The sequence below is a fragment of the Echinops telfairi genome, unplaced genomic scaffold (genome assembly GCF_000313985.2).
Source record: "Echinops telfairi isolate 266 unplaced genomic scaffold, ASM31398v2 ScPeMD7_4;HRSCAF=17, whole genome shotgun sequence".
Taxonomy (NCBI): Eukaryota; Metazoa; Chordata; class Mammalia; order Afrosoricida; family Tenrecidae; genus Echinops; species Echinops telfairi.
The window spans coordinates 45,604,949-45,619,173 of record NW_022103900.1 but is presented as its reverse complement, the minus strand read 5'-3'; the positions used below and the strand labels follow the sequence as shown (position 1 = coordinate 45,619,173).

Genomic DNA, 14,225 nt, shown 5'->3' with positions numbered 1-14,225 from the left:
TGACCAACTTTCACATGCAACAGAAGATATCATGGCTTGGGTCAAGCGCACCCTAGTTACAAAAGTAACATCTTTGCCCTTCAAATATGTAAAGAGAACATTTGTAACAGATTTACCCAATGCAATGCATCATTTGATCTCTTGACTGCTGCTTCCATGATCATTCATTGTGGATCTAATATTTATCGTGATGTAACCTATTTATCTAGGTGTGAGGATTTTTGCTTTCTTTACACTGAGTTGTAATCCATATTGAAGGCTGCAACCCTTGATCTTCATCAGCAAGTGCTTCAAGAATAGAGTAGAATTGCTCCATAGGGTGCCAAGACTGTAACTGTGCAGGAGCAGACAACCTCAACCCTGACCCCCTGAGCAGGTGGCATGTGTGTATGGACAACCTTATAGCTTAGTCAACCCTTAACCCACTGTGCCACCAGAGGTCCTACCTCTTCACAAAGATGATTCAATTTTACAGCAACTGGATTAACTTCACTATCTCCTGCAGGCAATGTTGATCAGAAAAATGCCAAAAGGTGCTAGAATTATAAAAAATAAATACAGAAAACAACTAGTATTTGAAAACTAATCAATAGTTGTTTCACATAGCTGATTCTGTATCTTTTTGGGGCACCAATTATAATAAACCATTTCAAAATTATCAATTAAAATATATCGAAGCATCATTATTATTTCATGAAACTGAATAATACTTTTAACAGAAAAAAAATTTAATTCAGTTTTTTCAGATGAGAAGATAACCTCATCTTTCAACCACAGATAGGCTGGTAGATTTGAACCACTGACTTTTCAGGTAGCAATATAACATGTAACCCACAGGGCCACCAGCATACCCCCTCAGAAGGTGTTAGCTGCCTTATCCATATTCTTCTCTCGCTGCCTCAATACAACCCGTATAAATAATGGTTAAACCGGAGATGGCAACTGGTGACCTTTGGAACGGAGGAGGCATAGAGGCTTTGATTGTGATGGCAGAGTGCTTATTGTTAGTTTGTCTTACATAGAGTTAACCTCCATGATTCCCATGTACTAAATATGTTAGACTGCAAGTTGTTTAACAACAAAACAAACGAAAATGCACCCACACAAATTCACTGCCATAAAGTCACTTTCGACTCAAGGTGACACTACAGGGCCTGATGGAAATGCTCCTAGGGGTCTCTGAGACTGAAGTTTCACAGGGACAGACAGCATCATCTTTTTGCCCCTAAGCAGCTATGGTTTCAAATGGCTGAGTTGTGGTTAGCAAACCAAAAAGAAATCTACCATGCCACCAGAGTCCCTTGGGTATGGTGTTTAATAACTTAGTAATATAGAAAAATTATTAGATTGAAATAAAACTTTGGATTTTCATTTTCACTTGAAAAATAGATAGCCTGGCACAACTAGGCAATGTCCCCAATGGCAAAAATAGGGTGAGAACTGGTTCTACATCCAGTGGGCATTTATTTTTCCCAGCTCATCATACTTCCTGCCACTTTCCACTACTGACCCTCAGTACCTATCTGCCATCACATTGGAACTGTTGGGTTTTATTACACTTGCCTCACTTTATTTATTCATGAAACCTGCCTAGCCCCTATAGGTGCTTGAATTTGTAATGTCTGTTTATAAATTAAGCAAATGCCTTAGAATTGGAGTGGGAACATTTACTAGTAATGTCGTACTATGTAGCAACATAGTATGCATCATAAAACAACAATAAAGTTATTAGTTCACTCATTTTCCGTGGGTGAAACCATTTATGTGGATTGTTCTGGGTCACAGTCATTCTCCGGGTTGCTGAACAGCCATGGCCTAGAACTACAGTCATCTCGAAAGCTTGCTTAGGACTGGAGGTTCCGCTCCTAAAACAATCCACTCACTTAGCTCCTAGCTGAAGGTCTCTGTTCCGAGCTACTTTTCCCTTTCCATAATCTACCAGGGTGGCCTATTTGACTTTTGATCTGAGTGTGTGACTTTGATCTAAGTGTGTCATTTGACTTTGACCTGAGTGTGTGATCCAAGATAATGGACGAGGAGGAAGCCCAGGCCTTCCAGGACTCACTCTCCAAAATCATGCACCGTCACTTTCGCTTGTTTCTGTTTATTAGGAAAAAATGTCACAAAGCCTAGCCCATTCCTAAGGAGAAAATTGATCTCTATATCTTGAAGGGGGATATATCAAAGCATTTGCTAAACCTGCATATAACAATATTTTTCTTGGAGTCAGACTAAATTGAATAGCTAAATCATTATTTTATATTAATTTGTGCCTTGCAAGATTCTAATAATTAGATTTTTAAAACTTAAAATATATATATTATGTGTACATGGTTACTGTTGTTCCTAGGTGCCATCGAGCTGATTCCACCCCACAGGGATCATATGCATGACCTGCTCCTACCCCGTCTTCCTCTCTGCCTGAGCTCACTGTTGCCACCAATGTGTCAATTTACTGAAGGGCCCTCCTCTCTTCTGCTGCCCCTCTACTTTACCAAGCATGATGTCCTTCTCCAAGAACTGATGTGTCTTTAAAATATGTCCAAATGACGTCAGATGAAGTCTTGCCATCCTTGCCTCCAAGGACCATTCTGGATGGACTTGTTCCAAGACAGGTTTGTTCATAGTCTTTGCCTGCACTGCAATTCAAATGCCTCTATTCTTATTTAACGTACAACTTTCAGATACATGTGAAGTGATTGAAAACGCCATGCCTTTGGTCAGATGCACTTTAGTCCTCAAAGTCACATGCTTGGTTTCCAATACTCTAAAGAGGTCAAGTGCAGCAGATTTACCCAATGCAAAGTGTCTTTTGATCTCTTGACTGCTGCTTCCATGAGCATTCATTATAGATCCAAGCAAGACAAAATCCTTGACCACTTCAACTGTTTCTCCATTTATCATTGGCCCAATTGTGAGGATTTGGGTTTTTTCCACATTGAGCTGTAATCCTTACTGAAGGCTGCAATCCTTGATCTTCATAAGCAAGTGCCCCAAGTCCTCCTCACTTTTAGCAGGCAAGGCTGTGTCATCTGCATACCCCAGTTGTTAATAAGTCTGCCTCCAATCCTGACCCCAAATTATTCCTCATATAAACCACCTTCTCTGATTATTTGCTTAGCTCAGCATACAGCCTGACTTTGTTGAGGATCCAACACCGAAGCACTCCTTTCCTGATTTTAACCAATGCAATATTCCCTTGTTTCGATAACACAATGACATCTTAATCCATATACAGGTTCCAAATAAGCAAAATGAATTTTCCTGGAATTCCCATTATGCTCAGCATTTGCCATAGTTTGTTATGATCCACACAGTCCAATGTCTTGGCATAATTAATAAACCATAAGTAAATACATGTTTGGTACACTTTGCTTTGAGCCAACATCCATCTGACATCAGCAATGATATCCCTTTTTCGACAGCCTCTTCTGAATCCAGCCAGAACCTCTGAAAACTCCTTGCTAATGGGCTACTTCAACTTTGTTGCATGATCTTCAGCAACACTTGACTTGCATGCAATATCAATGATACAGTTCGATACTTTGAGCATTCTGTTGGGTCACCTTTCTTTGGAATGGACACAAATATGGATCTCTTTCTGTCAGATGGCCAATTTCCTGGCAGAATCAGTGCCTCCAGTACTGTTGAAACATTACAGTTGGTATTCCTTTATTTGCTGTACCCTTATTTTTGGCTAATACTTTCAGTGCACCTTGACATTGTTTCTTCACCAACATTAGTTCTCGCTAATATGTTGCCTCCTGGCATGGTGGAATGTCGACTAGTTCTTTTGGTAGAGTAAATCTTTGGATTATTTTCATCTTCTTTGACAGCTTCTGGCATCGTTCACTATTTTGCTCAAGGAATCTTTCAATATTACAATTCCAGGTTTATAGGCAAGTGGTGGAATTGTACACAAGTTTAGGTAAATCTGTCAATCCAAAGTAGTTAAGACATCATAAAGCTTGCATTTATCATTTTGTGAAAGTTTCTAAAATTATTGATTAAACCAGTCTTTAATTTCAGTTGAAACAAACCTCCAGCTAGCCAGTTGTCATCCATCGCTTATGTATTCTCTCCGAGGGGCGGGCATGCAGGTGTGCAAGGCCACCTCAGACCCTCAGAGCACAATTACCTCTGCATACCTAGGTGAGGGATTTCGGTATCTCTGTAGGCGAATTTGTTTTAAAATATTTTAACTAAAGTCTTTAGCAATCTCCAGGATAGTATTGAGGTGCTTCAACATTATTTTTACTTGCTTTCTTATATGGCTATAATATTCCACATCAGCAGGAAGGAGTTCACCACCACCACCTATTTTTTTTTTTTAATACGAAAGGGAAATGGGGAAGCTCTAAAAGGTATCTGAACAGAGGGATAGGTTCAGAGCCTAAGGCAGGAACTTTGAACAAAGGGGCAAGTTCAGAGCCTAAGGCAGGAAATTTGTCAAATAGAAAAATATCACTGAAAAGAAGCAAGTAGAGAATGTCTAAGTTTGAACGTAGAGCTGTTAGATGTATTTTGATACAGCCATGTATAGTTCACCAAGAAAGCAATGGATAGGCTGTATTATGCTTATGTTACATATTTATTACATTTATATTGTGTTCCTTTATTATGTTTATATATGTATACTTAATACATATCATACGGATATTTATCTTTCAGGGTTGATCAAACTATAGTGGCATGAGGGGTATTCAGCCATTTATTTGCTAAAATAATCTGAATTTATCCAATGTTATTTTCCTAGGCAGAGTTGCTGTCCGGGTTGAGACATTATACATTGTGATTTGTACCAATGTGTCCCCCTTGAATTATACAGTGAGGACAAACCACTTATTTTATCTTCTGCTAATATGAACGATTCACTCCATTGCTGAGACTGCGACAGTAATATTGAGTTTCTAACTTTTATTATTAATTTCCAACACAGAGTGTGTCAGTCACAGTCATGTTAAGAGCGATAAATCTCAATTAAGCCTTACACTTTCTATGTAGCAACGATTTCGTTTTTATTTAAATAAATCATTTTATTGGGGACTCTTACAGTTATTTTAGCAATCCATACATCAATTGTATTAAGCACATTTGTACATATGCTGCCATCATCATTTCCAAAATGTTTTCTTTCTACTAGAGCCCTTGGTATCAGGTCCTCTTTTTATCCCTTCCTCGCCCATCCACCCCATCCTCCTGCCACCATGAACCCTTGATAATTTATAAATTATTTTTATTTTCATATTTTACATCATCCGCGGTTTCCCTTCACCCACGTTTCTGTTGTTCGTGCCCTGAGGACGGAGGAGGGGCGGGGATGTACGTCAATCATTGTGATCAGTTCCCCCTTTCTTCCTCCTTGTATCTCCACCTTTCCCCTACCCCTATCACGACTCTCATTATTGATCCTTAGGGGTTTATCTGTCTTGGATTCTGTGTGTCAAGAGCTCTTATCTGCAGCAGTGTACACACTCTGGTCTAGCCAGATTTGTAAGGTAGAACTGGGGTCATGATAGTAGTGGGGAGGAAGCATTAAAGAGCTAGAGGAATGTTGTGTGTTTTGTTGGTATTATATTGTACATTGGCCAGTTCATCCCTTCCTTGGGATCCTTCTGCGAGAGGCAATGATTTTTATAGCAAATGTGTTTATTTAAAAGTCAATGGCATTCCTGGAATTGTTATGACAGAATTTTAACACATTGCTCCTAATTTATTGGCTTCTTTGTTTACATTCTTTCATAATTTTTTTCATAGAGTAAGTATATTTGAATTCAATTTTTGAAAACATAATGTGACTTATGATTTGGGGATTGTTACAGCTTACCTAACCACTTTTAAAATTAAACCTTATTTAGTTGACTTATTTAGCTGGTTTAAACCTAATCTATTATACTTTAAAGAATATTTCCTTGTTATTTGGGCATTCTGAAGAATATAAAATCATATTTTATTCTGATTGCCTTATGCAACCATTATAAGTATTCTTATCCTAAAATAATCTTGTTGCCAAAAGCACCCACTTTGTCCATTTGTATTTTACTCCTGGACGTTGACAGTGAAGACTGGTAGCATGATGCCCTAGAAAGAACACAGACATTGCCCTTATGTCAAAGGGGAGTCTGCAGGGTGAAAGAAAACGGGAGAATTTTTTAAAAACAAGATGATGTTTTTTTAAAAGTTGAGATGTCTTACCTAGACCCAAAAATATTTTGGAAATATTAATTCTAAGAAATAATTTGGAAAAGGATTATGCGTAAAAGCAGTAGCAACTTAGGATCAAAGATTCAGCAAAATAAAACCACTGAAATGGCGGAAGTATTTCTGGGAATGCTCGACTGGGTAAAAGTAGATGATTTAAGGGTGAAATGAAGCAACACCAGCCTCCAGCAGTCTCTGACCCTATTTGTGCCATGTCTAACTAATTCATAAAATTTCAAAGGTTATGACATTTCCGAGATCTGGGGGTGTAATGGGTTATGCACTGAGTTGCAAACTATGGGGTTGGTGCTTTGACACTCCCAGCTGCTTCATGGGAGAAGCATTTGAAGTCTTGGAACCTGACAGGGGCAGTTCTACTCTGCCCTCTGGGGTCTCTGTGAGTCACAGTCAACTCAATGGCAGTGAGTTTCTTTGGGATAACTTTTCAGAACCACATCAACACGCCTGTTTGCTGAATTGACACAGGTGGTATTGAAACTCCAGTCTCTCAGCTAAAAGTTTAGCACATAACCATTTATGCCACCAGCTGACTTCCTGTTATAGATAAACAAATTTAATATCTGTACTTACTTGCTATAAAAATGGAAAGAGACCTAACCATAGTGTTTAATTATTGCTTGATTGCATTTCAATTTCTACATTTCCTTTAGAGAAATATGTTACTTTTTGCGAATAGTGTCTATTTATATGTTGGAGTTTAACACAATGCCTACATATAAAATGTGCTAATTAAATGTTTGTAAAATTGAAATGAATTAAATAAAAACATTTCTTATATCCTGTACTGATCCTGTCTTAAATAATAATCTGTAATGCCTAGACCTTATGTACTTTCACTTAAGTAATTTTCAATCTAATTGAAAATAAAGGGTGTTAAAATACAATTTTCCTCAAAAAAATAAATTTTCAAATCTTCCCTCATTAACATTTATTCTTATCTTTTACACACACATGGGTATTTTAAAAACATTTCACATGACGTCTGGAAAATGATAAAATAATTGAATAAATTTAAAATACAAAATCAACATGCCCTGTATAAAAACCATTCTCCTCAGGTGCAGTGGGAGGTCTCCACAACCAACCGTGGGGATCACCGTCCAATGCATAACCTTTTCACCACTTTTCTGTGGTGAAGACGCACCGTCTTGGAAACCTACAAGGGCAGTTCTAACCTGTCCTGTATGGTCTCTATGAGTTAGAACAATTTGATGGCAGTGAAATATAAAAAGCTGTAGAGTATATGCTCAAATAGATTTTCATATGTAGTATTTTTTAACAGTCACCCTGACTACATCACATATATAGAATTTCAAACATGAACTCAGTGCCCTGGGATTTCCTGTAGCCAGTTTATATGATTGAGATTCTGTGTTGAAGATCCAATTTGCATTCATACTGTTGACCTACCCATGGCACTTAGCTTAAAGTCAACCACTAAACCGTAGCCATCCCAGCACAAGTCATTCTCTAGTATCTACTCTTGCACTGTGGAGGAAATTATAAGCACTGTTTTTAAATCAGCAGTCACATTTCAAAAGCTATAGCTTATACTATCAATTCCAGTGAGTTTAGTTATAGGTTCTCTATATGTTTTACCTCCCTCTTGACTCCATGAATGTTTTACCTGCCCTGGAAACCATTTTGTTCAGGAGACTAAAGAAGATGAATTTAATGAGATGTTATACACTAAAAGTCCTACTTATCTCTAAACATATTAGATAATTATTTTTAGATAATACTTGCCATTGGTAAATAGACTGTTTCCTGGAATTAATGACATGGCTCAAGTTTTGCTTTATAAGAAGAGAAAAGCCAGATTGTATTTTAATGTGACTAATATACTAAGCCCTTAAACTTTGAAGCACTGCAATCGAGTACGAAAAAGGAAAAAACACGTCATAGTAACCCAAGAATCAATAATAGTAAAGTTAGTATTGCTGACAGTACCAAGCCTCTAATCTGTACGATCTTACAAGTCTGTTGATTAAACTTAAAAAAAGGAAAATAGAGGGAAAAAAACCTCAGAGATGTGCAATTTCCATGCGTATTTGGTGTTAATGGAGCGGTAACTTTCTAAAGCTTTAGCAGGTCATAATTAATCAACTTCCAATCAATAGGAAACATCTCAGCTATAGAACCATTACACTTACCCATGATAGTGAGGGCTGTGGCCTTTGTTAATTCTTCTTTCATTGACTCGATTACTTCCAAATTGCCACCATCCAGGCTGCACCTATTTATGGTTCCATTTCCTGAGCTGATCCAATAAAGCTTGTTTTCCGTATAGTCTATCGATAGACCTGTAATTAAATTATACAATTTAAACATAAAGGTAGCCACTTCAGGTACACTCTTATCTAACCAAGTAGATTTGAGGAGAAAAAAATATAGGTTGAAAACTGACATTTTTGTCTTAAACAGTAAGATCAGGTTTATTTAAAAATCTACATATACTGATATTCCTAAGAAAGATAACACATTTTGCCACACTTAATACTTTCTATTATCATAACTGTCTTGAGACAATGTGAGAGATGACTGTTTTATTTTACAGGAAACTCAATATAAAGTCATAACTATTTGGTGGAAATTCTAGGAGTTGTAATCATATTTCCGTATTTCCAAACTGAATTATTAGTCCTCTTTATTGTATCACGTGTTTCTGCAAATTTTAATGTAATGACCTATGTGAGTTTTTAACTTCAGTGCTAAGATTTACCATTGTTCCTGTTACATATTTTAAGACTCTTTTTATTCCTTTTGAGAATACACAGCAGAACACACACCAATGACCTCTACATGTGCGGCTCAATGACATCGGTCACAGTCTCAAAGTTAGGAAACATCCCACCTTCATCTTTCAGGTTCTTTTTCCCTCGTGAGCCACTCCTGTCTAATCTTTGGAGTTGCTACTGTCAATTTGATTCCATAAATAGAATTTAAAATAACATAATGTTCATACAGAATTAATTTTTTTAACTCTTAAGGTTAAATTATTGTTGGGCTGTAAATTAACTTCAGGGGATATTTTGATTTGAGATTTAAAGGGCATCTCATTGCAATAATTTTTTTAAATTTCTGTTGTGCATTTTTAATTCTCTTTGAGACTCTTCGATAGAATCCTTTAACAAAACATCCACTAAGGCTCTCAGGCACTATCCAGTTCAGGAGAAAAAAAATCATGGGAAAAAAAGCCTTTGTTCATGGAAGCACTTAGCCATCCATTCGATTTCTGCCTCCAATTTTTAAGTCTCCTTCTTTTTCTTGTGCTCCAAGTGAATAGAAACCAATTGTACCTTGCACGCTATTATGGGTTCTTGCACACTGTTAAAGGGCTCTATGAAATGAACTAGGGCAGGGACAGGGCACTGAACATGCTATGAGGCCAGGTACCCCTGACCTTAAGTTTCCAAATCAAGGAATCAAGTTCCATGAGGTTTTACATAACCAGCCTTACATAATCAGCAGCTACTTTGTCTTTTATTATTTCTTTTTCTACCTTTTCCTCCCCATCTTCCCTTTCTCTCTCTACCTTTTTTTATCTTTCCCTCCTCCTCTTGCCTCTCTTTCCCTCTTCCTTCCTCCCTCTCTTACTCCCACCCTCCTATCTTTTTCCCTTCTTTCTTTCTTCTTCTCTCTCTTTCTCCGACTTTCTTGCTTTCTCTTAGTCATTGTTGGAACTATGTCTCTCCAAGAGCTTTTGCTAATTCAGCTTTTTGGAGAAATACTATCTATTGGTGGCACTTTCATCAGTTGGCTGCTCAACCCAGCCCTTAATCAATGTAATTTTTTCATTAGCATAAATAAAAACTTAGCAAAAGCGCTGTCTACGCTTAACTCTAGGAACCACTACTAAGCTTTGTATCTATAGTGTTGTTAGGTGCTCTCATGTTTGTTTTAATTCATAGCAATACTTTGTGCAATGGAACAAAACACTCCCTGGAAAGAATCCGAGGGACTGCCTCAGTTTCTATGACCCTGAGAGTTAGATGGTGCCTGGCTACCATTACGAACTGCTCTGAATATAACTACATTAGAAGGTAGATAGAGTAGGATAAAAATGTATCAAAATAATAACAAGACAAGGGGTATTGGTGTGATAGAAACTATTGGAGCACCCAAGTCTATAGTCACACTTCAGTCTTGAAAATGAACTCACCTTCATGGCTCACATTTTATACAATAGAAAAGTCTATAAGGTAACAAACTAGAGAGGGCTATGCTCTTTAAAACAATCAACTACTTAAGATTAAAAATGGAAGCATTTTCCCAAACACAATGTTCAGAGGCAGGCATTATTAGACACAAAGAAAGAATGAAAACAGAAAACACAAAAAATGATGTTAAATTGTGGGCATTGCATTCAATGACTTAAAACAAAATGTGTATAATTTGTTCAATGTGAAACTGATTTGATCTGTAAATATTCACCCATTGAACAATAAAAACGATTTTTAAAACTGCTTGTTCCAATCTTTAAGATGGGGGGGGAGTGGTAAAAAAAAAAAGGAAAAAAAATCTTTAAGATGTTTGATCCCATTGTAGCATCTACTGGGTCAGTCCCTCTCAACGAGAGTCATTCTTTGTCTTGCCTTCCACTGTACCAAGCAAGATGTTCCTCTCCAGGGACTAGTCTTGTTTGATAACATGCCCAAAGAACACGAGATGAAGTCTTGCCATGGTCACTTCAAAAGAGCATTCTGAATTGTATATTCTTCTGGAAGTCCATGGTATATTTAATATTTTTCCAATGTCATAATTCAAAGGCTGAAACTCATATGTGGCAATTGAAAAATATCATGGCCTATGGGCCAGACAGACATATAATGCAATGTATTCTTTGATTGCCTTGCTGCTGTCTACAGCGGTGCTGGCTGTTAATTAAAATAGAATCAAATCTTTGACATTTTCAAATTTTCCTCCACTTATCATGGTGTTGATTATTGGTCTGGTTTTGAGGATTTGTAAAGACTCAGGTCATCTTTGACTACAGATAATTATGCTTCCTGTTTTCAAATCTGTACACCCTTTCTGTCTTTTTCTTGTCTAACGAGGACTTCTCATATGATATTGAAATTATGTCCTGAGATTAGGAACTCCTATCTTATTCTCTATTTCAATGAAAACACTTTCAATTTTTCCCCATTACATGTAAATGTTGACCATTTGCTTTTTGCATTTGCCCTAAATAACATTGCGACTCTCCCCTTTAATCTGAATCTTGTTAATGGTTTTCATTAAAAAAAAAAGATGATAGAGTTTAATAACTTCTTTATCTGCATCCATAGAGATGATTGTGTGGTTCTTCTGCTTAAGTCTATTGATGGGGTGTATTTTTCTGATATTGGTTTTCTAGTGTTGAACTGGACTTCGATGGCAGCTAACAACCATGATGAACCATCCCTGCATTTTGGAATAAATCCCAGTTGTTCAGAGCGGTTGATATTTTAATAGGCTGTTGGTTTACCTGTTGCTCTGAGAAGGATCATATTCACCAGTCCTGAAACTGAACTCACCTCCTTGGGAGAATAATTAGTCACTGAAGATTTAAAATGGCATCAGTTACTCAAGGACAAAGTTCAGAGAGTTAGGAAAGAAGGAGGGATGAAAACAGAACACAGGGAGAAAGTCAGACGAGTGGTGATATATTGAACAAACTACAGTGAATTAGCTGAAAGAAAATATGCAAGACTTGATGATATTTAAATGTCTGTTTAAATATCTTCTTAAACTATCTAGTTCTCAAAAATGGTATTTTCTCCCCAGGTAGGTATTTAAAGAGGATTTTCATCTTGCTGTATATACCCTAAGGCCATGGCCCATTTTGGTTAACATTATGTCCACTATGCTTAGAGTAGGCAACTAAAAGCTCTAGAATTGAAAATAGAACATCAGGTAACTCCAAAAGACTTCTTTGAAGCAAGTACATTATCTTTATAGATGTGATTTTAACAACAACAAGGACTGTTCTTTTGGGACACAAAGCTTACAAAGATTTAAAATTTAAATTGCCTTTAAATTGTTCCTCTCTTCTTTTTTACTGACATAAATCATTGCTTATTCTTTTTCAGAAACACACACACACACACACACTCAGACAAAGTAAAATAAGAAAAATGGTCAATCATAGTTCAAGTAATTTTCAGTAGAGATAGTCCCATTCTAGAGAGTGAAATTGATTCATTAAGTAAACTTTGAAGAAGTAAAGGTAATCTAACACATCTGTACATTGCAACAATTGTTTCATGACATATGGGTATATTTTATTATTAGAAATTGGAAGGCTGACTGGGAAATCACCCTAGACACAATTAGACATTGTGAACAGGTAGATTCCATTTTTTAATGATTAGAAAGAGTGATTAGTTTTAAGTTTTATAGAATATAATAAAATATTATTCTATTAATATATTCACCATCTGTTTATTAATTTAAGATAATTCTGGACATATTTACAGTTGCTTCCTATAGTACTTCCATGCATATTTTCTACTATAAATCATGGCTCCCACGATTTAATTTTGAGAAGTACTTATTTTACCCTCTCTTTCGTTGACTAGAGCACATGATTGCATCCTTAGCCAGCCATGAGTATTTTACTATTAACAAATATAGATATATGACAACTTTCTGTTGCCTAATTTTCAGCAACAATTGAATTTATTTTTTAAAGTATTCACTATTTATAGTGGATTTCCTTTAAATTTTGTAATATATATATCCTGCTACATATTCTAAATTTTATCTTACTTCAAAGCCAAACCACTGGAGAGCCATTTGTATCCTGAAATTCCTGGGCTTTTGTCTCTCTTGCCTGTCTAGTGCAAGTCAATGGAATGCTACCGCAGCTCTCTCCTAGAGATGCTTTAAGAATCAGCAATAGAAACCCACTATTGCATTTACTAGGGACATAGGTCTGAGTGCAATATGTTATATAGAGCTCTCTTTATATAAGAACCCACGGGAGAAATTTCTTTCAGAGCTCAGTGCCAGAGAAAGCTATATGTGTAAAATTATATCTAATCATATTTTTATCTTTGCTTTGGCTGCACAGAATCATAAGAGTCAGTTATTTAATCCATCCCCAGAAGTGCCTAAAATATTCATTTCTACTATATTTGTGCCAAGTTTCAGGTTATTAATCTATTCTTTCATATTGATTTTTAATATCAATGTATGAGTATTTCTTTTCTTAAGGAACCCAAGACCCTCTTTGGACTGAGTAGGTGAATACATAGTTTATGTGTCTAACTCCAAATTAACCTCCTCTATCTGCCACTTCACACAATGTACTTTCTGGTATATGTGCCGCCGAAGCAAGTGCACACCCAATGTCCTCTCTCTAGTCGAACTTGTGTGTGTAAAACTCATATGTGCACTCTCTGGGCAGAACAAAGGCTAAATCTCTCAACTACAGATTAACAGGCCCAAGATTCTAGTCTGGCCAGAAGCAGGGAGGCCTCCAGTGGGGTACCCAAATCAAGTAGGCACTGGAAAATGGCAGTGCCTAGCTCTGCTCCGGCATACTCAGCTTGCAGGCATGTTGATACAGACCTAATGGCAACTGTTTAATGTGTGCTCGCTTGTTAATTTGTTTTCTAAGGCAACTGCTAAACAGAGTAGAGATGCTATAGGGGTGCTGCGAGAAATCTGTCTGCGTCTCGGGGTTCTCGGTGTGGATGACTTAAAGATCTTCCAAAGTGCAGCCGAATCTGTGTGAAAAGTATCCCACTAACAATGCAAATTTCTGAGGCATACATATTTATTTTTTAAACCAATTGGACCTGCTTATCAAAAAGAAACCCAAATCCAATCCAGTACAGGTGACCAAAGCAAAAGTCCATCAGAGTCATCCAGAGCCTTCTTCACTTCTGAATAAGTGCCTGCAGAGAAGGGGCTATCCCATAGTTAACTACTGTTCTTCAATGCCTAGTACGAGGGGCCACAAACACAGAAGAACATTTATCACTGTGAATGGATGAATGCTTTAATTAATTCCA

General features: G+C 36.9%; 1 protein-coding gene across 1 annotated transcript in view; it reads right to left on the bottom strand.

The window, feature by feature from the left end:
• The window catches only part of LRP1B (LDL receptor related protein 1B), a 1,686,774-nt gene that overhangs the window by 634,770 nt on the left and 1,037,779 nt on the right, over positions 1-14,225 (bottom strand). Inside the window, exon 28 of the mRNA XM_045298375.1 lies at positions 8,376-8,525. Coding sequence (XP_045154310.1) covers positions 8,376-8,525 — 150 coding nt within the window. The remainder of the gene's footprint in view (positions 1-8,375; positions 8,526-14,225) is intronic.